Below are 26,390 nucleotides of genomic sequence, written 5' to 3' on the forward strand. Positions count from 1 at the left end.
CCCCTCCTATCACTAATTTCCTATTTGTGACACACAGGGGCGTCAGACAGTCCACCATCTCCCTCCTGTCTGCCACCACCTGTGGTCCATACACCACCACTAATCTAAAATTACAATCCCTTATCGTGACATCCACCCCTATAACCCTCCCCTGCATTACCACAAAAGAATCCTCCACTTTAACCTCCCTGTGCCCACACAAAATCCCTACCCCCGATGAGTGCACCCCCCCAACACCCCAAACCGACTCCCCCTTGTCCCACTCCCTCTTAAACCTATTAACATCCCCTCCATCCCTCAGGTGAACCTCCTGTAAAAAACAAAAATCAAACCCCACACCCTCCAAATAACTAAAAACCGCCCTCCTCTTAACACAATCCCTTAAACCCCTTACATTTAAACTAACAAAAGTAAAATCAGACCCCATGAAAGATTAAAATAAAAACATGTAATACACTCAAATTCTAAACCCAGACAGAAAAAAACAAAAACAGGAGACTCACCCGATGCTCCCCTGCTCCATATCTACCGGTGATAACACCATCTGTACTCCCAACATCCCCCCCTCTTCCTCCATCTCACCAACCCAGGATGCAGGAATAGTATTTGGCTCCGGGGTGCCCTGCACCCTGGGTCTACCCCCACAACCCTCCCCCTCCCCAGTGCTGCAGCTGGATTGGAAAAAATTTGGGGAGGCTGAGTCCCCAAACAAAAAACTCCCCACCTCCTCCTGTACCCAGTCCTGAGTCTTGTTAGGTGTGTCCCCACCCAACAGATATTGAGAGCCTGTGGAAACCAGCAGCAACCCAGAGGTTTCTCCCACCCCATCACTCTCTTGGCCATCCCCTCCCTCTCACTGTCGGCCAATCGCTCCCTCCTCTTCATTCTCTTCTTTGGTGATGACGGCAGTGGAGAGATACCACCCCCCCCCCCCGCCAGCTCCTCCACCATACCCCTCATCTCTTCCACCAGGGCACATTCCCCCCAGTCCACTTGCTCTTCCACCGTCTCCTTCTCCACCACTCCTCCATCGCTTTCTTCTCTCTCATGCTCCTCCACTCGGTTGCCTTCTTCCGCCGCTTTTCCTGGTTCTCCTACTCCCGTGCCTTCCGTTTCCTTCTCTCTTCCTTCCGCCGCTTCTTGCTCCTCCTCCTTCCTTGTGGCCTTCCCCTCTGGACCTGTACTCTGATCATGAGGCGTGCTTCCTTCCCCTCCTCTTCTTCCCCCATCCCCCGCCTCTGTTCCAGCCGCAGACGCATATGTCCGCTGACGGGCCGGGCACCCCCGCCACAGGTGTGCTGACGAGCCACACCCATGGCACGTCTTAGGCTTGTCACAATCCCTCGCCTCGTGATCCTCAGATGCACAAAATCTGCATTTTCTTGTACTGCATGAGGCGAATATGTGACCGTAGGCCATACAGCGTCTGCAAAATGGGGGCTGACGTGCATAAAACAACGTCCCCCTGTCAGCCCCTAGGGAGAACATAGCAGGAGGATGGAGGTAGCCACCATGTCCCTTTGGGTCCTCTCTGAGGAGGGCCTGGAAACCTCTCCTCCCATTCCAAAACCCAAGGGAGTCTTTGAGGTGCATTGCTGAGGAGACGTTATCCATATATCTCCCCAGAAAAGCCCTCACCTCTTCGTCCTTAACGTAAGGGTTGTAAATGTTGACAGTTACAACCCTAAAGTTATTCTTCGCCAGGCTTGTTATTTCGTAGTGGCACATCGGCCTCTCACCTCCCACTGCTCTTGCCCTTCTCAGGATATCATCGTGTTTTACCTCTGTATATAGTGCCACGTCGTATGCTCCCTCCAACGAGTTGCCTTGGAAACAAAACACGTCCTTCACCGTCAGCTTTAGAATCCCCATCAATATTATCCTTCCAAAAGATTCCCGTCCTAAAGGCTCCATCTCCTTTTCCTTCCAAGCAAACCGAATCGTGTTGGCCAGCCCAATCCCAGGGACCGACCGTGTTGATGGATTTAGCACCATCTCCGCAAGGAGAATGGCGCTCGTTCTCTTCTCTTCCAAAACAAGTGAAAAGAAAAAAACAAATGACTGAGCCTATCTGGTGCAAACAAACACAGAGACAGGAACAATCACCCACGAAACACTCAAAGAATATGGCTGCCTAAATATGGTTCCCAATCAGAGACCACGATAAACACCTGCCTCTGATTGAGAACCACTCCAGGCAACCATAGACTTTCCTAGATAACCCCACTATACCACAATCCCAATACCTACAAAAACCCCAAGACAAAACACACCACATAATAAACCCATGTCACACCCTGGCCTGACCAAAATAATAAAGAAAACACAAAATACTTAGACCAGGGCGTGACACAGAGTTTAAATGTATTTGGCTAAGGTGTATGTAAACTTCCGACTTCAACTGTGTGTGTGTGTGTATGCACACACACACACACACGTCTGATTTTACACAACTTAAACAAGGTAGAAAATGTGTAGAAATCAAGGAGTTTTTAAAATATAAATGTAATCTCTGAAATGTGTATTGAAACACAGTGCTATTAGCAGCGCTATGTTGGTTGATTTTGTGTCTCAAACCAGTGAGTTTAATAGGAGTTCTTCATCAAGAATATGGCCAAAATGAAATGATTGAAAGAGGTGGGAATATTGTTCCCCCGTAATGTAATTTCTACATTTACTATCAATATAGCATCACAAATAGTTTTCCGATACGAATATTGGGTTGTGTCTAACCCAACCTGGTTCAATATGGGTCCCGAGGCAAAACCAGTTGAAAATCACTGCCATAGTGCAACTTGTACCAAATGTATTTTATAGCAATAGTTAATGAATTATATTTATATTGTAGCTTCCTGTAGAGGAAACGGGTTTTCACGAACGTTCACTGTAAGTTAAACATTTGCCTTTCTTCTTCCAAATGATTATGTTAATGCTCACGTAGTATGCATAAAAAGTAACAAATCATTAATATTTTGAAATTAACAGAGTGGCGGTCGAAGAGCTTCACAGTGAAACTATACCTCAACTGTGACAACTGGCCAAGGACGACAGAGCAAGGAATGACAAGGAATATGTTCCACATTTTGTTACATTACAGCCTCATTTCAAAAATGTATTCAGTTGTTAGAAATTTTTGCAAATGTATAAAATAAAAACCTGGAAATTTTCACAAGTATTCAGACCCTTTACTCAGTACTTTGTTGAAGCACATTTGGCAGCTATTGCAGCCTTGAGTCTTCTTGAGTATGACACTACAAGCTGTAGTGTCATACTTAAAAATCATACAATGTGATTTTCTGGATTTTTGTTTTAGATTCCGTCTCTCACAGTTGAAGTGTACCTATGATTAAAAAAAATTACAGACCTCTACATGCTTTGTAAGTAGGAAAACCTGCAAAATCGGCAGTAATATCAAATACTTGTTCTCCCCACTGTATATTTAATACATTTGCAAACATTTCATTTGCCATTATGGGGTATTGTGTGAAGATGAGGATAAAACTATTCTATACATTTTCAAATAAGGCTGTAATGTAACAAAATGTGGGAAAATATTTTCAGAAGGCACTGCATGTTTCCATTAACTTGTCCAGTGATTATTTTTTTGGGTTGACATTTAGAAAGTAGATGCGAGACAATTGCTTTGCTGCAGTGTGTTTCCATTGAACTGTCATGTTGATAAAAACAGCTGGATGTAATGACATCACATCTTTCGCTAAAACTAATAAAAAACAGTGGTTCCATTATCCATTTAAGCAAATTGCGCATTAATACGACAGCCTGTATGCCATCCCACTTAGGTAGCCTGTGTTGTGTTCAGTAATATGGTATGATAGCTCAGTTAAGTATTGAATACTGTTGCTTTAATAATGTATCAGGCACTGAGGTGTGAGGATTGGATGAGTGAGTTTTCTACGAGTTGTTTATCTGAAGTAAAGACGTTCAGTTTAATTGCGCAACAAGCCACCGTGCATTTGTAACAGCCTGCAAAAGCCGGCATGAATATAATGCAATAATTGAATAATATTTTCCATATTCTAATAATGGGCCAACATAACGCCATGGTGAAATCTGAAATAATTGGATGTGGGAACTTGCATTCCGCCAACCAGTAAAGCAAGGACAAAACATTTTATAGTTGAAAAAGTGGATTTTTAATTTTTTTTATTTCACCTTTATTTAACCAGGTAGGCAAGTTGAGAACAAGTTCTCATTTACAATTGCAACCTGGCCAAGATAAAGCAAAGCAGTTCGACACATACAACGACACAGAGTTACACATGGAGTAAAACAAACATACAGTCAATAATACAGTATAAACAAGTCTATATACGATGTGAGCAAATGAGGTGAGATAAGGGAGGTAAAGGCAAAAAAAGGCCATGGTGGCAAAGTAAATACAATATAGCAAGTAAAACACTGGAATGGTAGATTTGCAATGGAAGAATGTGCAAAGTAGAAATAAAAAATAATGGGGTGCAAAGGAGCAAAATAAATAAATAAATTAAATACAGTAGGGAAAGAAGTAGTTGTTTGGGCTAAATTATAGGTGGGCTATGTACAGGTGCAGTAATCTGTGAGCTGCTCTGACAGTTGGTGCTTAAAGCTAGTGAGGGAGATAAGTGTTTCCAGTTTCAGAGATTTTTGTAGTTCGTTCCAGTCATTGGCAGCAGAGAACTGGAAGGAGAGGCGGCCAAAGAAATAATTGGTTTTGGGGGTGACTAGAGAGATATACCTGCTGGAGCGTGTGCTACAGGTGGGAGATGCTATGGTGACCAGCGAGCTGAGATAAGGGGGGACTTTACCTAGCAGGGTCTTGTAGATGACATGGAGCCAGTGGGTTTGGCGACGAGTATGAAGCGAGGGCCAGCCAACGAGAGCGTACAGGTCGCAATGGTGGGTAGTATATGGGGCTTTGGTGACAAAACGGATTGCACTGTGATAGACTGCGTCCAATTTGTTGAGTAGGGTATTGGAGGCTATTTTGTAAATGACATCGCCAAAGTCGAGGATTGGTAGGATGATTTAGCAAGTGTAAGGCGTGGATATAAAGATGAGCCGAATAACTTCTCTCTTAGATAATTCATATTTAATATCCAGGTGCTAGCTTCACATAGAACAAGTGTTCAACTGACGAGGTATCCCCTTTCCATTCCCAATAACCTTTTCCCAGGTCAAGTATTGCGTAGAGGGATTATGCCCTCTCCTGGTAAGGAGACATTAACAGTACATTCAACATACCATCCCTGCAAAAAAAAAAAAAACATTTTATAGTTACTTATAAATGTATAAGTAAAATAATTGTGAAGCATGTTACCTTCATACAGTTCGTTGTTCGGGGATAAAACATGTCAGTAATCCATTGTTATTTGTAAAAAGGCCGTCCTGCTCCTCTCGTCTCCACCGAACTTCCCCTCAGAGTTCCTCCAGTTTCCCTTAAATCCTGTTAGTTTGGCTGCTCAACCCACCTAAAAAAAATCCTCACCCATCATTGCCCTGCCATTTCCAACCAATCAGAGCGCTTGGAAATGTGCATCTGGACACTGCACCCGCCCACTCAGGTCAGAGTGTTATCGTCGTCCGAAGGGAAAAGACGCATGTTTCTGAGGACTTTTTATTGTCGACAGTAACACGAATGTTGCAGGGTGGTTTATTGGGCTCCCGAGTGGCGCAGCGGTCTAAGGCACTGCATCTCAATGCTTGAGGCGTCACAACAGACACCCTGGTTCGAATCCAGGCTGTATCACAACCGGCCGTGATTTTGAGTCCCATAGGGCGGCGCACAATTGGCCCAGCACCGGCTGGTGTAGGCCGTCATTATAAATAAGAATTTGTTCTTAACTGACTTGCCTAGTTAAATAAACTGGTAATTACCACTAATGACTTAGTTACTTTGATAACTTTGATAACTATGGCTGTTTCTCTTCTTTAATGTTAGAGTTGCCAATATTACTTTGCTTAATGTTTATCGTATGCCATGAGTGTTATTGCATTGTTTGCCAAAGTACTTTAATTTTTTTGTTGTTGTATTGGTAAACAGTCATTTACATGCACACGCTACTACAGCGTTTTCCAAAGTAGCCTTTATGAAGGAGTTTTGTTCGCCTTGCCATGGGTGACCAATTTACCACCCCTCAGCCTGGAGGATTCTCACACAAAGCTGGATAAAGAGCGCGTGCCATAAATCTTGACCGTTTGTCAATCCAAGTAATTGGTTTCTCTTTCTCTCTCATTCACAAGGTGAATGTTTAAGTTTGTTTATATTGATGCTGTGTTTATAGCCCTTTATAGACATGTTGTAAGTGTAATGCCATTTATTCATGTACATATGTATATTGAATAGTTATAACCATTAACTAATACTGTTTACATGTCTTTGTCTTATACAACAATACGATTCCAAGTAATTCAGATGACCAAAATCATATAAACATCTTCAAAGGAAACAGCGGTGTCTGTGTTTGTTGTGGTGACTGTCAAGAGTACAGTGGTGTTTTAACTGGACAGCCCTATAGAGGGCAGAACCAAACCAATCAGTTATAAGTATATAGCGGGTGAGGACATTCACAGCCAACTGCTCAGACGGGTGAGGGCATTCACAGCCAACTGCTCAGACGGGTGAGGGCATTCACAGCCAACTGCTCAGACGGGTGAGGGCATTCACAGCCAACTGCTCAGACGGGTGAGGGCATTCACAGCCAACTGCTCAGACGGGTGAGGGCATACCAGTCAACTGTTTTTACTTGGTCCTTCCAGCTGGATTTAGTGTTCAACAATTTTACAAGGTCCGTCATTTAGCGACCAATAGTTTTTACAGTTACTAGACAGTGAATAGAATATGCAAACACAGAACACTTTCCGATAAACAGATGAGATTCTCATTCTCACATGCATACTATATATAAAAAAGTATGTGGACCCCCTTCAAATTAGTGGATGTTTTGGTCAAATGATCCCGGCCTATGCATCAAGATACCATGTCCACCGTAACCTCAAGAAAGGACAAATCAGAACAACAGTTCAGTTCATAAGGCAAATTATTACTACTATCAATATTTTTAATGCACATTTTTTTTTAATCACATTCTGCTGAAACAATGTTTCAAATTAGTTTAAAATCCCTTATCACACTGTCAACCTCATCCCAGTCATAGGATCAGTCACAGAGTCAGGAAGTTATGCTGATCATCCAGCAGACCCAATCTGAGGAGATTTATCAAACCAAAACAGAACAAACAACGCAACAATACACTCCTTCATACATCACTCAATACATCCCTACATATCACTCAAGGTGTGTAAACTTCCATCCAAAAAAACTCAAACAGGTAATTCCCCCCATCTTGACACATAATTCACCATAGTGACTGTGTAAAAACAACAACACTACAAATTACTACCCTTAATAACTCCATAAAACTTTTACCCATAACTTCATAGTAAACAGACTGGAGACAGGTCTATCCTGCTCGTGGTGCTATTAATTATAAAACTTCTCCGTAATTATCAGCATTACAAATGACCTTCAAATCAGTATTAAATATGACCTTTAAATCATCATCCAATGTCTCTCGGCATTCCAGTGAGGGTGATCAAACCACACTAGAAAGTCAGGATAGAGGTCATTCAAACCCTTCAAAGTCTGATAGAGAAAATAACACTTATCTAAATAACAGTCAAACATGTCATACATTTCGTATCCCAGATTAACAGTACGTTTCTTCAGTACATTTTTATCAAAATAATTCTCATCAATTCACATTTCATCAATATCCACTATACTACATCTTAATCAGCAACCCAAAGTTGTAACTACAAACAAAACATGATAATAATTAATAAGTCCATTGTACTCCCTCAAATCATTAATCATTTGTTTTAATGTACCCCAACGTCTATGTGCGCTTAATTTAGCATGGGCTACCCTTAGACACAATTCACTCCCATAACCATGTACAATCATCCTGGTATCGTTACTAGACCAGTGTCGGCTACCTGCCGCTCCTATGGGACTCTCAATCACGGCCGGATGTGATACAGCCTGGATTTGAACAAGGGACTACGGTGACACCTCTTGTTGCACTGAGATGCTTTAGACCACTGCGCAACTCGGGAGCCCTAATGCAGTGTTTCATTATGTGGAATCGACCCGTTTTAAAATAAACAATCCCAGAGCGCCTTTCCGGTAATCCTATCAGTTTAACCTGTTGCATTAATTTAGCAAAATATAAAACTGTTGTTTAACAAATGAAGAACCATCAAAAAGTTGGTGCCGTCTTATCAGCTTGATAGTCAATACTTATTTCATGATTTTATTACTGGACACGGTTACACGTAATGGAAACAGATTTTGCAATGCATTAACTTCCTGCTCAAATTCAACTGGTGTTACCTAACTATAAAACCAAGCAACAATAATCAGATTCTGTCAAAGAATGTTTCTCATACCTCTACTTCAAATATCCCACTGCCTGCTCACTTTCAACCACAGCGAATCATTTTACAATCTCAAGGCTCAATCTCTCTACTCATCATTTAACCTTGAAACCTCCGTTTTTCAAATGACTAAATATCGCATCATTAGAGTGCTATAGAAAAAACACTAATAACATATTACCATTCACATACTGTCAACACTCATTAAGTTTACATCAATCCTCCATATCAATATTACTCTATATATGTTTAATACCAACCTCTGCTTTACACTCATTAAACATCTGTTATTTTAATGCCCAAATGTAGAAAATACATCAGCCAATTCTTAATCCATTCAAATCCAAAATCCTTACTTTCCAATTGACTTACTTTCCTTTGTCACCTTCACTAGTCTACATCTCTTCATTTAAACGCAGAAAGCCCTCTAGAATCTCTACTGTACCTCTATCTGTCTTTCCATCTAATGTTTATGTTACCAGGTCATTTTTTAAAATGTCATTATAGTCAAAACTAACAACTTCTACTTTTCACAGGGTGCCCACTTTAATTACTCTGTTATCTCTTCCTTCCTTTCGTCAATTCAATACATCTATTTTAGAATAAAATAAAATCTCACGAGTTTAAAACTACTATGGCTTTCCTGAGTCGCATTGTTCTCGAAACCCCCAAATATTTCATATTTTTTCGCCGGTTGTACTTTACCATTTAATGCCTTGTGACCCTGATCTACGACATAGTTTACTAATGTGGCGATGTTTGGCATACGAACTTCTTCGTCTTTTTACACCAATAACAAATACACTATCTTACATATTGTATCAAGACAGAACCCCCAACTCCACACGCATTAGCGATTGTTTAAATGAGGCGTGAAACAAAGTTAGACTATTTGTAAACAATTCGTGCTACTGCCCCTATGTGCTGCCAGTTTTAATATGGTACGTAGTATCCACTATCCTTGATTCTCACAAGGATTACTCAACCCCAACCTCTGCTAAGGAGCAGGGTTGATCCAATCTCTGACCTCATAAAATATACTTGAATATTTTTCTTGCCTCACACCCAAGCTAGTGGGCTAGCTTGCTACCTAATGTTACTTCCAGACACAAACGAGTATACATCTTCACTCTCCATTCTACTCACCTAGCAGAGCTGGTCAGGCTTTTCCATGTTTATTCAAAACATTGGTGACTAACTGTGCTGTTGACAATAATTCAAATTACGTTATTTCCCTAATGTTTACTGACACTGGCCATATTCAACCGGCATTGAGCATTCGTGAATTCATCAGTTATTCAGCGCTCTGGTACATACAAACCAGTGATCTGAAATCCGAACAAAATAGCCTGAGCAAATTTACCAAATACCCTGTTTAACAATGTCCATTGAGAACAAATTTAGCTAAACTAAGAATGACGTGAATAGTCAAGTCAACAAACGCTGGGTAGTTGAATAGCATATAGTTAATATACTAGCTGGATAAAATGATATACTATGCAGTTCATAAAGATAGCGCAAGCAATACATTTGTAATACTTAGTTAAAACAAATCATGTATATCTTAAGACCAATAAGCATACTACATACTCAAATTACTTCACAAATAGTACGGTTAGTGCGACTACGCTGATAGAACGCTAACATTAATACACTGGTGCGTTGCGCTAATGATTCTTGCTTTATATCATTGTGTCAAGTCACAATTGCAACCCAGAATGTTCCTGTCAGCAGGGAAATGCTACCGAATTTTATCCATGATTAGATTTTTTTTCTTCTCCTCCATATTCGAGCCGAATTGGTATAATGTGCGTGCTCTTCTATTTGTATCTTTATGGCTTAGCTTTAGTGTACATCTCCTATGATGTTTATTCCTGCTCCTCTCTCCTCGCGGTTTTATGAAAAACCCAAAATTACGCTTTGTACTACGTTATATAAGTTACGTCGAAATTCCACCTTTATTTTGCTCTAACTTCATGGAAAAAATATTTATTCAATAAATATAGCAACTTATCTCTTACTGCGAAAAAAAAAACACATTTTCAGGCCTGAGGGGCAGTTTTCTCTAAATGTATTACCCTGATGGAAAAAAATCACATAAGCATTCAGACAGTCATATAATGCTTTTAACCTTATCAAATGATCCATAAAGACCCTACGTACGTCTACATATGAGTTGTTTAAGTTGCACCTTATGATTTTCCCAGTATTTACTTTATCAAAATTACAGTAATCGATTAAATACACATATAATTTATCATTATTTTTTTTCATGTCTTCACAGAATCAATAATCAACATATAACGTAGGTACTCACATGAATTAAATCACTCCGTTTCCAACGATTCTTCATCCATACACTCCCAGCAGAACCCAAACACCTTAGTTTCTCGGACGCTGCCCTATGGGAATAATTCTCAACGATTCTCTAGTCTTCCAGAAATGATAGAATAACATCTAGCACTTAATAATACCACCCCGTGATATTCTATGATGGGCATTGTTGAACGGAACACCAAGATAACGCACCATATCTCATTATCCAAATGTAAGATTAACACTTATTTCTGCCCTCACACACACACACTCTCATTCACACAGTACTGTTCCCCAAACATACTTCCCTCACACTCTCTCGTATCACATTCACAGAAAACACAAACAAAAACACAGAGGGGAATAAGGCAGACAAGGAAAACCGGTTAGCGCTGTTTTTAGATTTCAAAACCCTGTCCATATGAACAGGGAAACCCACACCATTATCAAAATATTGGCTAATTAGTGGTCCCACAACGGGGTGTTGTATCCACGCTGGGATATCGCCTACTGTGAGTACTATGGTATAGATTATTTCATGTCTATACAAATGTGCAAAACTACCAACAGAGTACCCGTGTCTTCAATCTAAACCTTGGCTGTCTTCATTGACCTGGGCCAAGGCTTTCGTCTTGGTCAATCACCACATTCTTATCGGCAGACTCAACAGCCTTGGTTTCTCAAATGACTGCCTCGCCTGATTCACCAACTACTTCTCAGATAGAGTTCAGTGTGTCAAATCGGAGGGCCTGTTGTCCAGACCTCCGGCAGTCACAGAGTTCAATTCTCGGGCCGACTCTTTTCTCTGAATACATCAACGATGCCGCTCTTGCTGCTGGTGATTATTTGATACACCTCTACGCAGACGACACCATTCTGTATACTTCTGGCCCTTCTTTGGACACTGTGTTAACAAACCTCCAGACAAGCTTCAATGCCACACAACACTCCTTCCGTGGCCTCCAACTGCTTTTAAATGCAAGTACAACTAAATGCATGCTCTTCAACCGATCGCTGCTCACACCCGCCCGTCTAGCATCACTACTCTGGACGGTTCTGACTTAGAATATGTGGACAACTACAAATACCTAGGTGTCTGGTTAGACTGTAAACTCTCCTTCCAGACTCACATTAAGCATCTCCAATCTAAAATTACATCTAGAATCGGCTTCCTATTCCGCAACAAAGCATCCTTCGCTCATGTTGCCAAACATTTCCTCGTAAAACTGACTATCCTACCAATCCTTGACTTTGGCGATGTCATTTACAAAATAGCCTCCAACACTCTACTCAGTAAATTGGATGTAGTCTATCACAGTGCCATTCGTTTTGTCACCAAAGCCCCATATACTACCCACCACTGCAACCTGTATGCTCTCGTTGGCTGGCCCTCGCTTCATATTCGTCGCCAAACCCACTGGCTCCAGGTCATCTATAAGTCTTTGCTAGGTAAAGCCCCGCCTTATCTCAGCTCACTGGTCACCATAGCAGCACCCACCCATAGCACGCGCTCCAGCAGGTATATTTCACTGGTGATCCCCAAAGCCAACACCTCTTTTGGCCGCCTTTCCTTCCAGTTCTCTGCTGCCAATGACTGGAACGAATTGCAAAAATCACTGAAGCTGGAGTCTTATATCTCCCTCACTAACTTTAAGCTGCCAGAGCAGTTTACTGATCATTGCACCTGTACATAGCCCATCTGTAAATAGCCCACCCAACTACCTCATCCCCATATTGTTATTTATTTTTTTGTTCTTTTGCACCCCAGTATCTCTACTTGCATTCATCTTCTGCACTATTACTCCAGTGTTTAATTGCTAATTGTAATTATTTCGCCACTATGACCTATACATTGCCTTACCTCTCTAATCTTACTACATTTACACACACTGTATATAGAGTTTTGTATTGTGTTATTGACTGTATGTTTGTTTATCCCATGTGTAACTCTTGTGTTGTTTGTGTCGCACTGCTTTGCTTTATCTTGGCCAGGTCGCAGTTATTAATGAGAACGTGTTCTCAACTGACCTACCTGGTTAAATTAAATAAAAGGTGAGGGGAAAAAATAAAATAATAATAAGTATCAGGAATAAGAAAACACTTACAATAACACCTAACAATAGTAACCCAGGGTATACCCGTTTACCTCATTTATCAAAACACATAACACGTTATAATTAGCCTTCGCCAGGGCCAGTATCTGTTCAGGTGTCACCTGGCGCAGGTCCCTCGTTCCCACAAACCTCAACATCCTACTGTGATCAAGTCAGTACCACGGATTGGACTTTTGGTTGCCCGCAACAGGCTAATTAACAATCATGCCCAAGGATACCTCACTTAAGAGCACTCTTATCAATTCAACTCCAGTCCTGCTAGTTACCTCAGCTGTGGCCCTCTTAAGGAAGACCTCGCTCCGAGCGTACCCTCAACAGGGGCTATTATTTTTTCCTTTTTTAAATAGATTTTTTCCTTATAATTTCATCACTTATTGATAGATTGTCCAAGCCTACCTCTCTCAGTACTCTGTCCGCTACATATCAGATCCTAGCCGGGTCCAGCTACTCAATAATGAGCGTGGTTCACACTGAGATCACAATTTCTGATCCCCTATGCACAGTTAACCCAGATCTTCAGGAGAGGTCAACAGGTGAAGTTGCAGGTTACCTCCTCATCGCCAAAGATGTCATGGAAATTCAGTACTGAGAGAGACTTGGTCTTGGTCATTTCTTCAAACAATCATCTTTATTTAATATTGATTAGTTATTGCAATAATGAGACCGTCAGCCCACCGGTCTTGACTAAATGTTAGGCTGAGAGTCTAGCCTTTACAGACAATGCACAGTTTTTATATAGCTGATACCAAGATTGCTTAGTCCGTAATTTATGGCCTTCCCATAAGCAACCTTGGTAATCTACACAGGATGGTCTTTTACTTAGTTTCCCAGATGCCAGGAAGATGAGAATGAGGCATTGTTCTCAACTCTTCCAGGCTCTCTCTATCTCGAGTTACACACACCACATCTTGTCTATAGAACGCGCCAGCTTTTAGGTTATCACCACCAACATCAATCAATTGTCAGCTACAGTTGAAGTCGGAAGTTCAGCTAAGCTACAGTTGAAGTCGAAAGTTTAGCTAAGCTACAGTTGAAGTCGGGAGTCATTAAAACTCATTTTTCAACCACTCCACAAATTTCTCGTTAACAAACTATATTTTTGGCAAGTCGGTTAGGACATCTACTTTGTGCATGACACAAGTCATTTTTCCAACAATTGTTTACAGACAGATTATTTCACTTAATCACAGTTTCAAACTCAAACAATGCCCGAGGTTAAAGTGCACACTGTCAGCTTTAATTTGAGGGTCTTTTCATCCACATCGGTTAACCGTTTAGAAATTACAGCACTTTTTGTATTGGTATTGAGACATCAACGTTTTGGACACCTACTCATTCCAGGGTTTTTCATTATTTTTACTATTTTCTACATTGTAGAATAATGGGCAACACCACCATACACACACACACACACACACACACACACACACACACACACACACACACACACACACACACACACACAGTGAGCTAAATATTTTAGTGCCCCCCTTGACAGTGGAGAGACATTTGTTCAGTTTTATGGCGGAGAGAAAATGCTGCAGTTTCAAAGCAAGTTTGCTGTAATTCTACACATTTTGACATGGGACCAAGGGAAATGTTTGCATTAGTTTTTTATTAGATTTAAAAATAAAAAAACTTTTACCCCCTTTTTTTCGTGTTATCCAATTGGTAGTTAGTCTTGTCTCATCGCTGCAACTCCCATACGGACTCAGGAGTAGCGAAGGTCGAGAGCCGTGCGTCCTCCGAAACAAATCCCAGCCAAGCCGCACTGCTTCTTGACACAATGCTCTCTTAACCCGGAAGCCAGCCGCACCAATGTATCAGAGGAAACACCATACACCTGGCGAAACGTGTCAGCGTGCATGCGCCCGGCCCGCCACAGCGCGATGGGACAAACCTTCCCCTAACCCGGACGATGTTGGGCCAATTGTGCGCCGCCCCGTGGGTCTCCCAGTCATGGCCGGCTGCGACAGAGCCTGGACTCAAACCAGGATCTCTAGTGGCACAGCTAGCAACTTTGATGCAGTACCTTATATCACTGCGCCACTCGGGAGGCCAGGTTTGCAGTTTTTAATATGATATCGGAGTGAGACTGACTAACTAATTCAATGAGGGGCCCCTTGGCCGGTAATTTGACCATGATTAGTTTAGATAGCTGGCCGCTAAACCAACTTAGGTATCTGAAAAATGTTTTGCTGACATGGGATAATTGACTGACTATCAGTAACTTACATAAGAGAAACTGCTGATGCAAAACTAAATTTAAAAATTGCATCTTGTAAGTTAGAATAGTAGAATATACAGTAAGTTGAGACTGAGTTTCAAAATGTTTTATAAAAATTGATCTGGGGGCCTTCAAAAGCATGCGGGCCGCCAGTTGCCCATCCTTGACCTAGATGAATAGTGAGAAATATCCAGTTTTTGTCAATTCTGACAGTACCACTGCCTATTGGTCATATGACGATTTTGATTATTTTGTCTCAACGTGAATGTTTATTTCTACAGAGACACAAAGGCCTACAGATGTACATAAAGGCCTACAGATGTACATAACGGCCTACAGATGTACATAAAGGCCTACAAACACCTATAGAGGTATGTTCATGTGCACCTCCACTGCATTTTATATCATACTCACTGTGGCAAGGAGATAGATGACAGAAATTGTTCTGTTATCTCTATTGACTTGGGGGTTACACTTTTTATGTTTTATTGAGTTGAGGTTTCATTTGAAGGAATCAGACACCGAGGGAACAACGCTGTTTGTGAGAACAAGAACAGGTAAAGGTTTTGTTAACATGTGTACAGAATGGTAAGCATGAGTTCCTGTGAACTTCAGTCAGAATATGTATGATTCAGTACTTTATCTTTTTCATGTAAACTTGACATGTTGTTAAAAATGTATAGATTCATGCCCCTAGGACATTCTTTACAACAATCCAGTCTGAGGTTCATTGGCCTGAGATGTAGTGGACAGAAATTGGGCTCCACTACATGGTAAATGTGATCTAGACTCCATTTTTTTTTTAAAGTTGGGTGCTGACTCCTTTGTTTTGTGGTTTACATATTAACCCAACTATGACCTTGATACGTGGCCTGAAACTCTAAAAAACAATTCCAAGGAAAAAAACATTTTTGTACAATCTTCCAATACTGGGGACAAAGATGTAAACCCTAGAAGGAGCCAGGTCTGTTCTGTCCAGGGTAAGGTCAGGTGGCCTTCATTTTAATCGTCAGTCCAAGTCATTCGAGCATAACTGGAACTAAAGGAGTTTTGTATGACACTGTACCTGGTCTTTGGATGATGGTGCAGGATACAATTGCATTTTTGGAGCAAATATCCTTAAACTGCGGAAACCTACAGATGATCCCATAACATCCCCATGGAACCATGTGTATGTGACAAATAAAATTAGATTTGATTTGAACTAGTGCTTCTGATAATGGTGTACTGTAGATTCTGTTGATACAAGCTGTGCAAAGGACCTTTGAATAACATGGCCTGGACACTGATTTGGAAAAAATGGACTTGTTGTGCGACCATGGATTTGTATAATCCCCGTTCCCCACAAAGGTAATGGTGCAAAGTGAAGGCTATGTCCCGTGTGTGACCCTGATGCATCCCAATAGGACTCCAATTAATAATACACACTTCATTACTTTTCTTACAGTCCTCCATGATTGTATAGTTCCTTTGCTTTTGATGCATATTTTGTACATATTGTATTATATAGTGTTTAGCAGATTATTCACCTAATATAGATTTTGCATTGGTCATGGTTTGTGCTTGTTTTACCAGCCATCAGTGATCAGTCTCTTTGCAAAATGTGAACTGCATGGGTGTGAGTGGGCCAGTTAAGTTGATTTGTATAATGTACCTCCTAATATTTCAGACCTATTATAGACCAAACGCAATGGTTTTCAGTTATAATTCAGAAGAATTTGGCCCCGTTCAAAATAAATTCAACCGGGCCAATTACGTCATATCCGGGGTCATATGTCAACGCACCCTGCTTGCTAAACTAGCAAAACAAAAGGCACAAATAATTAACTAATAATAGTGTTTTTAAAGCATATGTGACATAAAATAGTTGGCTCGTAGCAGTATTAATGTATCGTCACAATGTTGTGATGTCTTTATCAAGTGAAAATGATATACCTTTCGTCTGCACAGTATTTCCTCATTGGTAAGTTAGCTGGTTTAGCTACATTTAAGTTTGACAAAATTGTGATATAAATTGGCGTCCTGCTAAATCAAATAGTCCAACTATCACATTGAATCAGCAAACTTGAGTTAACGATGCTAGCAACTGACCACACCAGTAATATAATATAGTTATGTTTAAACAAACGCAAATGCTTTAATCTTGAGTTTTTTTCCTTCCCTTTATTTAACCAGGTAGGCCAGTTGAACAAGTTCTCATTTACAACTGCGACCTGGACAAGATAAAGCAAAGCAGTTCGACAAAAACAGCAGAGTTACACATGGGATAAACAAACGTACAGTCAATAACACAATAGAAGAATGTATACAATGAATCCTTCCTTGCCTAACAGTTGCACCACAGAACAATTCATATTTGGTAGCACAATCCCTTAAAATAGTCGGCATGTATAGTAAGCTACAACAATCTATTTTACGACATTAACCTGACAATATGAGAAGAAAAACATTTAAAACAAGGTTGGGGGAGCAGCGGAAGTCATGCGCACATTCAGAAGTTTCAATCTGATGATGGACATAACATCCCCAATGGTTAAATTAACGTTTTATGACGGATTTAGATAAATATTCAGACTTACTTTGTGATTAGTCTAGCGTACTCATCGGGTGTTACAGTATTTCGGAGCCGAAATTAATTGCATAACCTACATTTCAGATGTGGGCAAGGTTTGCACAGCTTGGTTTATATATATATATATCTTTTTTTTAAACACTCGCCTGACGCGAAGTCGATAGAGGGGTGTTGTCTTAAATCAGTCGTTGGCGTCCGGCCACCATCTTGTAGGTTTCCACTTATTAGGGGGAGGAAAACACTAAGTTATAATTTGTTTTAATTACAAGTTCCAGTCTGTTTGTGTTATTTTCAACTCCAATGTCATTGTTAAGAGCATGGCATGGCAATTAAGGAGTTGTCAATAGAGAACAAACAGACTGGCCCTTAGCCTATGCATCTTTTTTGTCTGTTTCAGGTTTTAATTTTCTGCATGTATTTGGAAGCGGTTGTGGTCCAGCCGAATACAAAAAGGTTGATGGGCAGTGCTGCCCAATGTGTGGTAAAGGTAATGTTAATTTATGTATGAGCTTTTTCAATGTTGTTGAATTGCATGTTACCAGTAAACAAGGGTCAGGCACATTTCTACAGGTAGCCTACAATATCTCACACACCATAGTATTTCAGGAGGATTTATGCAGTAAATGGGATGCGTTGGCTTTTTCCGAAGATCCATACTAGCGTACTACATGCTTAAACCGCATACTATGTACTCAACGTCGCATACTGTTTAGCACGTACCGTTTAGTAAAAAGTATGCCACAATACAGTAGCGGCTCATGACTGCGTTCCAGTTCCATTCACTTCTCTAAACTCTAGATAATTAGTTATAGGCCTACTCAGCCTACTCAGGCTGGTTATAGGCAGACTATCACACTCAACCTATACCGTAGCCAATAAAGGCCATCTATCCTATTTAAAGAGGACAGAAACAGATCATTTGGTTCCATTTCAACATATTTATTAGTGAAATCAAAGTGCTGTTATATATTAAATCAAATAGCCTAGTACACACATCAAAACTGTTCAAATGTTCAAATCAAAAGGTATTGCACAGAAAAACGTGGACAGTCGGGTGCATCCCAAATTCAGAACAGCTGGACAGCAACATGATAAACTAAAGCACTGAGCTTTGGGAACGAGATCAGAATGACCGCTATGGCTTGATCCATAATTTATATAATTCAGAAGGTAGCCTAGATTACAAAACTAAAACAAATCAAAAGGCCTGATTTAACATGACATCAATAACGCAGCCACACCCAGAGTCCCCGGTGCAGAGTCCCCGGTGCAGCCACACCCAGAGTCCCCGGTGCAGAGTCCCCGGTGCAGCCACACCCAGAGTCCCCGGTGCAGACACATCTAGAAATCAAAAGTTGGTTTAGTATTTAGTTTAAAAGCGCTGACAAAGGCCAAGAGAACAAGAAACATTTTAATGAGAGAACAGAAATCCACTTTGGTTAAAAAAAATAAAAAAAAGACCACGATAAAATACTCATGTTAATTTTAAGGAGAACAAAAACTACTTAGCCTACATTTAAACACAACGGCAGAAGCTTCGCTATTCGGCATCTTCCCAATTAAAAGGTTCACTTTTCCACATTTTAACATTTATATTTACTATCTCCAGAACCATACCAGTATGTAGTGAAAAAGATAGAAGACCAGGTCCTAAGAAAACAACCCCCTTGGATGTCACCGGGGGCCACCCCAAAAAAAACGTAATAATGCAGAGAGCTGTGTTCCATGAACACTGGTTCTGTCCGAATACCAATACTTGTGTCCTAAAAAGTCACCCGTCTGAGTATGCGAAAAACGAACATTTTATAGTATGTGATCTTTTTAAAAATCAAGTATACTTTAAATGCACAGATGTCACTCATCTCGGCTTTGACATCTGATCAATTAAATATGGGGATACCCTACCGAAATCAACGAATAGTGGGAAACATGTAAAAACATGTTTTTTTAAATTTTTTATAGCAGATACATTTAAAAAAAATCGAGTATGATTTAACTGCCAGGATGTTATACTCGATGTTCGATGCACACTTTTCCATAATGCATTGGAAGAGGTGGGCTGTGAGTGATAGGCCATAGTTTTCTTCAAGTAGCCAAACCAACAAAACTAGGCAACTTAAATAAAATATGTAACGTCTCAATAAGTTAAGTTGTATTTTCTATGATTAGGCTTGGTGGTCCGGAGAGATTGTACAATAGAGTCCAGCACATCTTGTATACCCTGTATCAGAGGGACCTTCATGAACGAGGCCAATGGTCTAACCAAGTGCTTTCCCTGCAGTCCCTGTGACCCAGGTACATTTCCATTTCTTCTAAACCTTCCCATATTTCCTTTTAGCAGTACACATCATACCCTTTTCACTGCTGAGCTGAGTTGTGTGGCACTGGTTTGGTTCTGCATCCACCAACTGGAAAGTACAATGTAAAAAAGATGATATCTGAGTCAGTGTCTTACGTTTCAGGTCACCACATTAGTGTGAAAAGGGTATTATGTAGTATATAAGTAGTCCTCTGACTGAAATTAATCTGATATTTTCCAGGACAGGGCCTGTTCACTCAGACAGAGTGCAAACCAACAAGTAACACAGTCTGCGACGTTCTAGATGGATACTACTGTAGAAGCTACTCATCCAACTCTGAGTGTAGCCTTGCAGTAGAACATACACACTGTTCACCGGGACAGAGTACTAAATCACCTGGTAAGTATGAAGTAAAGGCTAAATATCGTACAGGACATTATAATTCTGATAACTGAACATAACGTGGGCTCTAGTTAGATGGTGGGGTTTTTTCCTCTGGTTTCTTTTTGAAGTGAAGTCATACCTCGGGTGATTTTTTGACTTCTCCAGCACCACAATCGTTAACTTTTGAACATGATAACATTGTTTATTCTCACCATATAGGTACAAAGACAACAGATACCGTGTGTGAGGAGTGTCAGCATGGCTTTTACTCACAACATGGTGTGAACTGCACTGCTTGGACTGAGTAGGTCATTGTTTGTGTACTAGAGTTTCTTGAATTGCTTTATATGTATTTTTTTCTTTAAAAGTAATTGGGATATTGATGATATTATATTTCACTAAGCAGTATCAATGCTCTGATAGCAATCTATAAATGAAGTTCTGGCAACCAGATTTGGGTTGACAATATAATTACCGGCTGGCTTCAGGGTAAAAACATTTGAATTCATTCACTTTTTGACAGCACCTCTTTTGATTTAAATGAAACCTTACATACATATTCACACATTGTAGAAGTGCTCAGAAAGTGGCTTTTTTAAAACCTGAATGCTAAAACATTCAGGAAGTAAAAGGTGACGTCCATGTCTTCATATCACTGGAAAAGATGAATGGTTGAGATTTAAAAGCTTACAAGCATGGTTTTCAAACTATTTAATAATTTCTTGAAAAAAAAACAAAAAACGGTTTCTAATAAAAATCTTATTTTAGGTCATGAGGTTTTTGTGTTGTGCCTACCATCGGTTGAGACACAACATGCTCTTGACTACAGGGTGAGTAATGTTTTGGCTAATAAATGTAGTGAAATAGGAATACAATGGAAATGTCAACTTTCAAATGGTACCACAAAGATGGTTGGAGGTCCACGCATCAGTGAATGTTGATTTGAATGGGAATATCTGTTTTTAAATTACACTGTCAATCCTCCACAGGAAATAGAAATATAGATGATGGAATAAACATGACCATTTTAAGTTGACATTTAACTGGGTGAACTGGCCATCTTTGTGGTAGTAATTAGTACTCATCACTGCATTCTCTATCAGAAAGTTGGTTGGCCCTCTTTGATGTCACGTAGGTTGATATCTTTTCCCAGTGATGAAGCCATGGATGTCTCATGGGATGGTGGGGTTTTGCAAAATGGCAACAAAATGTATCACCTTTTATCTCCTGAATGTTTTGCCATTCAGGTCCTAAAAATGACTTACTTTGTGACCACTTCTTCCTTTGGCAAACAGTACGAAAAGTTTTGTTTAAATCCAAAAGGATGCTGTCAAAAAGTGATTGAATTCAAATGGATTTACCATTAACCCATATAAAACCTGACGTTACAATATGCTGTAGTTGACCTGTCTAGTTAAATATGTGTTTGTGCTGCTTACTCTGCAGTTGTGCAGCAATGGGACGCGTGAAGACTGAAGATGGAAATTCTAGACAAGATGTTATTTGTAACAAAGTGCCACCAAGGATCCATACCATTCTAATAGTTCCAATATTATTATTAGGCCTAACAGTTGCTGCACTGTTTGGTTTCTACCTGGCAATAGGTTAGTCCTTTGTTTATTTAACTTTATTTCTCTATTTAATGAGTCACTTCTTTAAAGGCATGTCATGTCATGGACTGGGATATGTTTCGTATTGCGTCAGACAACAACATTGACGAATACGCTGATTCGGTGAGCGAGTTCATTAGAACGTGCGTTGAAGATGTCGTTCCCATAGCAACGATTAAAACATTCCCAAACCAGAAACCGTGGATTGATGGCAGCATTCGCGTGAAACTGAAAGCGCAAACCACTGCTTTTAATCAGGGCAAGATGACCGAATACAAACAGTGTAGCTATTCCCTCCGCAAGGCAATCAAACAAGCTAAGTGTCAGTATAGAGACAAAGTAGAATCGCAATTCAACGGCTCAGACACGAGGTATGTGGCAGGGTCTACAGTCAATCACAGATTACAAAAAGAAAACCAGCCCAGGCAGACTAAATAACTTTTTTGCCCGCTTTGAGGACAATACAGTGCCACTGACACGGCCGCAACCAAAACATGCAGACTCTCCTTCACTGCAGCTGAGGTGAGTAAAACATTTAAACGTGTTAACCCTCGCAAGGCTGCAGGCCCAGACGGCATCCCCAGCTGCGCCCTCAGAGCATGCGCAGACCAGCTGGCTGGTGTGTTTACGGACATATTCAATTGATCCCTATCCCAGTCTGCTGTTCCCACATGCTTCAAGAGGGCCACCATTGTTCCTGTTCCCAAGAACGCTAAGGTAACTGAGCTAAACGACTACCGCCCCGCAGCACTCACCTCCGTTATCATGAAGTGCTGTGAGAGACTAGTCAAGGACCATATCACCTCCACCCTACCTGACACCCTAGACCCACTCCAATTTGCTTACCGCCCAAATAGGTCCACAGACGATGCGATCTCAACCACAATACAAACTGCCCTAACCCATCTGGACAAGAGGAATACCTATGTGAGAATGCTGTTCATCGACTACAGCTCGGCATTTAACACCATAGTACCCTCCAAACTCGTCATCAAGCTCGAGACCCTGTGCAACTGGGTACTGGACTTCCTGATGGGCCGCCCCCAGGTGGTGAGGGTAGGTAACAACATCTCCACCCCGCTGATGGAACATCGATGGAACAGTAGTGGAGAGGGTAGCAAGTTTTAAGTTCCTCGGCGTACACATCACAGACAAACTGAATTGGTCCACCCACACAGACAGCATCGTGAAGAAGGCGCAGCTGCGCCTCTTCAACCTCAGGAGGCTGAAGAAATTTGGCCTGTCACCAAAAGCACTCACAAACTTCTACAGATGCACAATCGAGAGCATCCTGTCGGGCTGTTTCACCGCCAGGTACGGCAACTGCTCCGCCCACAACCGTAAGGCTAATGGGAATTGATGTAAAATATATCACTAGCCACTTTAAACAATGCTACTTAATATAATGTTTACATACCCTACATTATTTATCTCATATGTATACGTATATACTGTACTCTATATCATCTACTGCATCTTTATGTAATACATGTATCATTAGCCACTTTAAACTATGCCACTTTGTTTACATACTCATCTCATATGTATATACTGTACTCGATACCATCTACTGCATCTTGCCTATGCCGCTTTGTACCATCACTCATTCATATATCTTTATGTACATATTCTTTATCCCTTTACACTTGTGTGTATAAGGTAGTAGTTTTGGAATTGTTAGCTAGATTACTCGTTGGTTATTACTGCATTGTCGGAACTAGAAGCACAAGCATTTCGCTACACTTGCATTAACATCTGCTAACCATGTGTATGTGACAAATAAAATTTGATTTGATTCATTGTCATGTAACCTGCTATTCTAATACATAAACATGTGATTAATGGTGAGTTGTCTTTACCCCAACTAATCTGATTATTCTTGTTGTGTTTTCAGCTAAACGTAAGAAAGGTCAGTCGATATTTATTTTACATTAATACCTTCCTCACCATGTTAACTAGTTTGTTTTGCCTCTATTAATCTGACTATTTCTACTGAACTTTCAGAGTTGCGTGGATCTTCTGAGGTAAGTCATTCTATTTAAACTTTTCTGTTAATTTGAAGTTTTAATATAAACCCTCTTATAACATTGTTATGCAAGCAAATCCATTGTCAAAGTTTGTTTTTCCTGAAAAAATGTTTCTAGTGAGTGAAATTCTGTTGATGGGTAAAGAATCCAATGTTATTGTAATTTAGTCCGTTTTAGTTGCTATAGCGATCCTAACTTGTGTAATACCTCATAGGTTCCTGTGCAAGAAACGGGACATCAACAAGTAACTACCAGTAACTCCCTGTATGTCATCCATTTGGATTCAATATTTCAGACTATCATAGTAATAACTGAGTAAACAGATTACTTTATACTAGGGCTGGGACGATACCAGTATTATGACAATGAAACAAAACACAAAGCTGATTTAACTTCTTTAGGAAAACAGCCCTAATGTTGGAAACAAACATCATTATGTCATGCAGTCACATGTATTTATATTCCAAGCTTTAACAGACATTATTTTACATACAGAAGGTTTTTAAAGTACCAAAGAGTTTGGCCTGCTTCGTGGTTTAATTTTTGCCATGGACAGAATATTTAAATACTCGTATCGTGCCGGCCCCACTTTATACTATTACTAACTAAATGATTGACTTGTTTGCTTTTTGTTTTCCAGAGAGGAAACAGCAGAAAATGTGCCTGGTAATGTTGTAGCTGATGTTCCACTAAACTGAGGAAGTGCCATGAATGCACGCAGATACCCAGAAGGCACCTGCATTTTGAAAAATAAGTGCACTTATCTGGAGTAGACTATTTAATACAGGGACAGAAATTGGTTAACTTTATCCACCTGTTCTTATATCTACCAAAACATTGTCACTTTTTACTGACATTTTTTATATTAACAGTACCTGTGCATTTAACATAAATATTAAAATGTCACTGTTTGAAACACCTGAACTGTTTTGATGATTGTTTGAATAACAATTCAATTGTATTCCCGTGTTTTAAATAGCCACCCTTTGCCTTGACAGCTTTGCACACTCTTGGCATTCTCTCAACCAGCTTCATGAGGTAGTTACCTGGAATGTATTTCAATTAACAGGTGTGCCTTCTTAAAAGATAAGGTCAGTCAATACGGAACATTTCAAGAACTTTGAAAGTTTCAAGTGCGGTCGCAAAGCCCATCAAGCGCTATGATGAAACTGGCTCTCGTGAGGACTGCCACAGGAAGAGAAGACCCAGAGTTACCGCTGCTGCAGAGGATAAGTTCATTAAACAAAAAATGTTAACTAGGCAAGTCATTTAAGAACAAATTCTTATTTACAATGACGGCCTAGGAACAGTGGGTTAACTGCCTTGTTCAGGGGCAGTAGTTTGGGCTTAGTCCCGCTATCGTTTGTTTTTCAACAGAACAATGACCCAACACACCTCCAGGCTGTGTAAGGGCTATATTACCTAGAAGGACAGTGATGGAGTGCTGCATCAGTTGACATGGCCTCCACAATCCCCCAACCTCAACCCAATTGAGCTGATTTGGGATGAGTCGTACCGCAGAGTGAAGGAAAAGCAGCCAACAAGTGCTCAGCACATGTGGGAACTCCTTCAAGACTATTGGAAAAGCATTCCAGGTAAAGCTGATTGAGAGAATGGCAAGAGTGTGCAAAGCTGCCATGGCAAAGGGTGGCTATTTGAATAATCTCAAATAAAATATGTTTTGATTGAACACTTTTTTGGTTACTACATGATTCCATATGTGTTATTTCATAGTTTTGATGTCTTCACTATTTTTCTGCAATGTAGAAAATAGTAAAAATAAAAACACTTGACCAGGAGTGTGTGTGATATAGATATAACCTAAGACTGGGAATTTTTACTAGGATTAAATGTCAGGAATTGTGAAAAACAGAGTTTAAATGTATTTGTTAAGGTGTATTTAAACTTCCTACTTCAACTGTGTGTGTGTGTGTGTGTGTATGTATGTATGTATGTATATATATATATATATATATATATACTGCTCAAAAAAATAAAGGGAACACTAAAATAACACATCCTAGATCTGAATGAATGAAATATTCTTATTAAATACTTTTTTCTTTACATAGTTTAATGTGCTGACAACAAAATCACACAAATGATTAATGGAAATCAAATGTATCAACCCATGGAGGTCTGGATTTGGAGTCACACTCAAAATTAAAGTGGAAAACCACACTACAGGCTGATCCAACTTTGATGTAATGTCCCTAAAACAAGTCAAAATGAGGCTCAGTAGTGTGTGTGGCCTCCACGTGCCTGTATGACCTCCCTACAATGCCTGGGCATGCTCCTGATGAGGTGGCGGATGGTCTCCTGATTGATCTCCTCCCAAACCTGGACTAAAGCAGAGTGAGACATGATGTCCCTGATGTGCTCAATTGGATTCAAGTCTGGGGAA

The 26,390-nt window shown here is 40.3% G+C and overlaps 1 protein-coding gene and 1 long non-coding RNA gene across 3 annotated transcripts; one reads left to right on the forward strand and one right to left on the reverse strand.

Moving 5' to 3' along the window:
- Positions 1 to 5,053: 5,053 nt before the first annotated feature.
- Positions 5,054 to 17,757, reverse strand: LOC139416916 (uncharacterized). The gene is made up of 3 exons (XR_011635142.1): positions 17,673 to 17,757; positions 10,754 to 10,838; positions 5,054 to 5,246 (listed from the first exon to the last, which is right to left on the reverse strand). It is a non-coding gene; the product is annotated as an uncharacterized lncRNA (long non-coding RNA).
- Positions 16,848 to 25,678, forward strand: LOC139416911 (tumor necrosis factor receptor superfamily member 14-like). 2 transcript variants are annotated; one of them, XM_071166090.1, is made up of 10 exons: positions 16,848 to 17,056; positions 18,063 to 18,152; positions 19,835 to 19,960; positions 20,206 to 20,364; positions 20,569 to 20,653; positions 21,796 to 21,953; positions 23,854 to 23,868; positions 23,964 to 23,983; positions 24,201 to 24,250; positions 24,627 to 25,678. In XM_071166090.1, the coding sequence occupies exons 1-10, from the start codon at positions 17,020 to 17,022 to the stop codon at positions 24,682 to 24,684; spliced, it is 798 nt and encodes a 265-aa protein (XP_071022191.1). In that variant the 5' UTR covers positions 16,848 to 17,019; the 3' UTR covers positions 24,685 to 25,678. The 2 variants fall into 2 exon arrangements, with proteins under 2 accessions (XP_071022191.1, XP_071022190.1); XM_071166089.1 differs by lacking the exons at positions 23,854 to 23,868; positions 23,964 to 23,983 and having other exon boundaries at positions 24,173 to 24,250.
- Positions 25,679 to 26,390: the final 712 nt, after the last annotated feature.

Source organism: Oncorhynchus clarkii, chromosome 9, assembly GCF_045791955.1.
Source record: "Oncorhynchus clarkii lewisi isolate Uvic-CL-2024 chromosome 9, UVic_Ocla_1.0, whole genome shotgun sequence".
Classification (NCBI taxonomy): Eukaryota; Metazoa; Chordata; class Actinopteri; order Salmoniformes; family Salmonidae; genus Oncorhynchus; species Oncorhynchus clarkii.

What these genes read in the sequence shown, in the direction of transcription:
- LOC139416911 (XM_071166090.1), top strand. Translation starts at nt 17,020, where the DNA reads ATGATATACCTTTCGTCTGCACAGTATTTCCTCATTG. An exon ending in ACAGAGTACTAAATCACCTG is followed by an intron (nt 20,365 to 20,568) that starts GTAAGTATGAAG and finishes CTCACCATATAG; the next exon opens with GTACAAAGACAACAGATACC. An exon ending in GTAACTACCAGTAACTCCCT is followed by an intron (nt 24,251 to 24,626) that starts GTATGTCATCCA and finishes TTTGTTTTCCAG; the next exon opens with AGAGGAAACAGCAGAAAATG.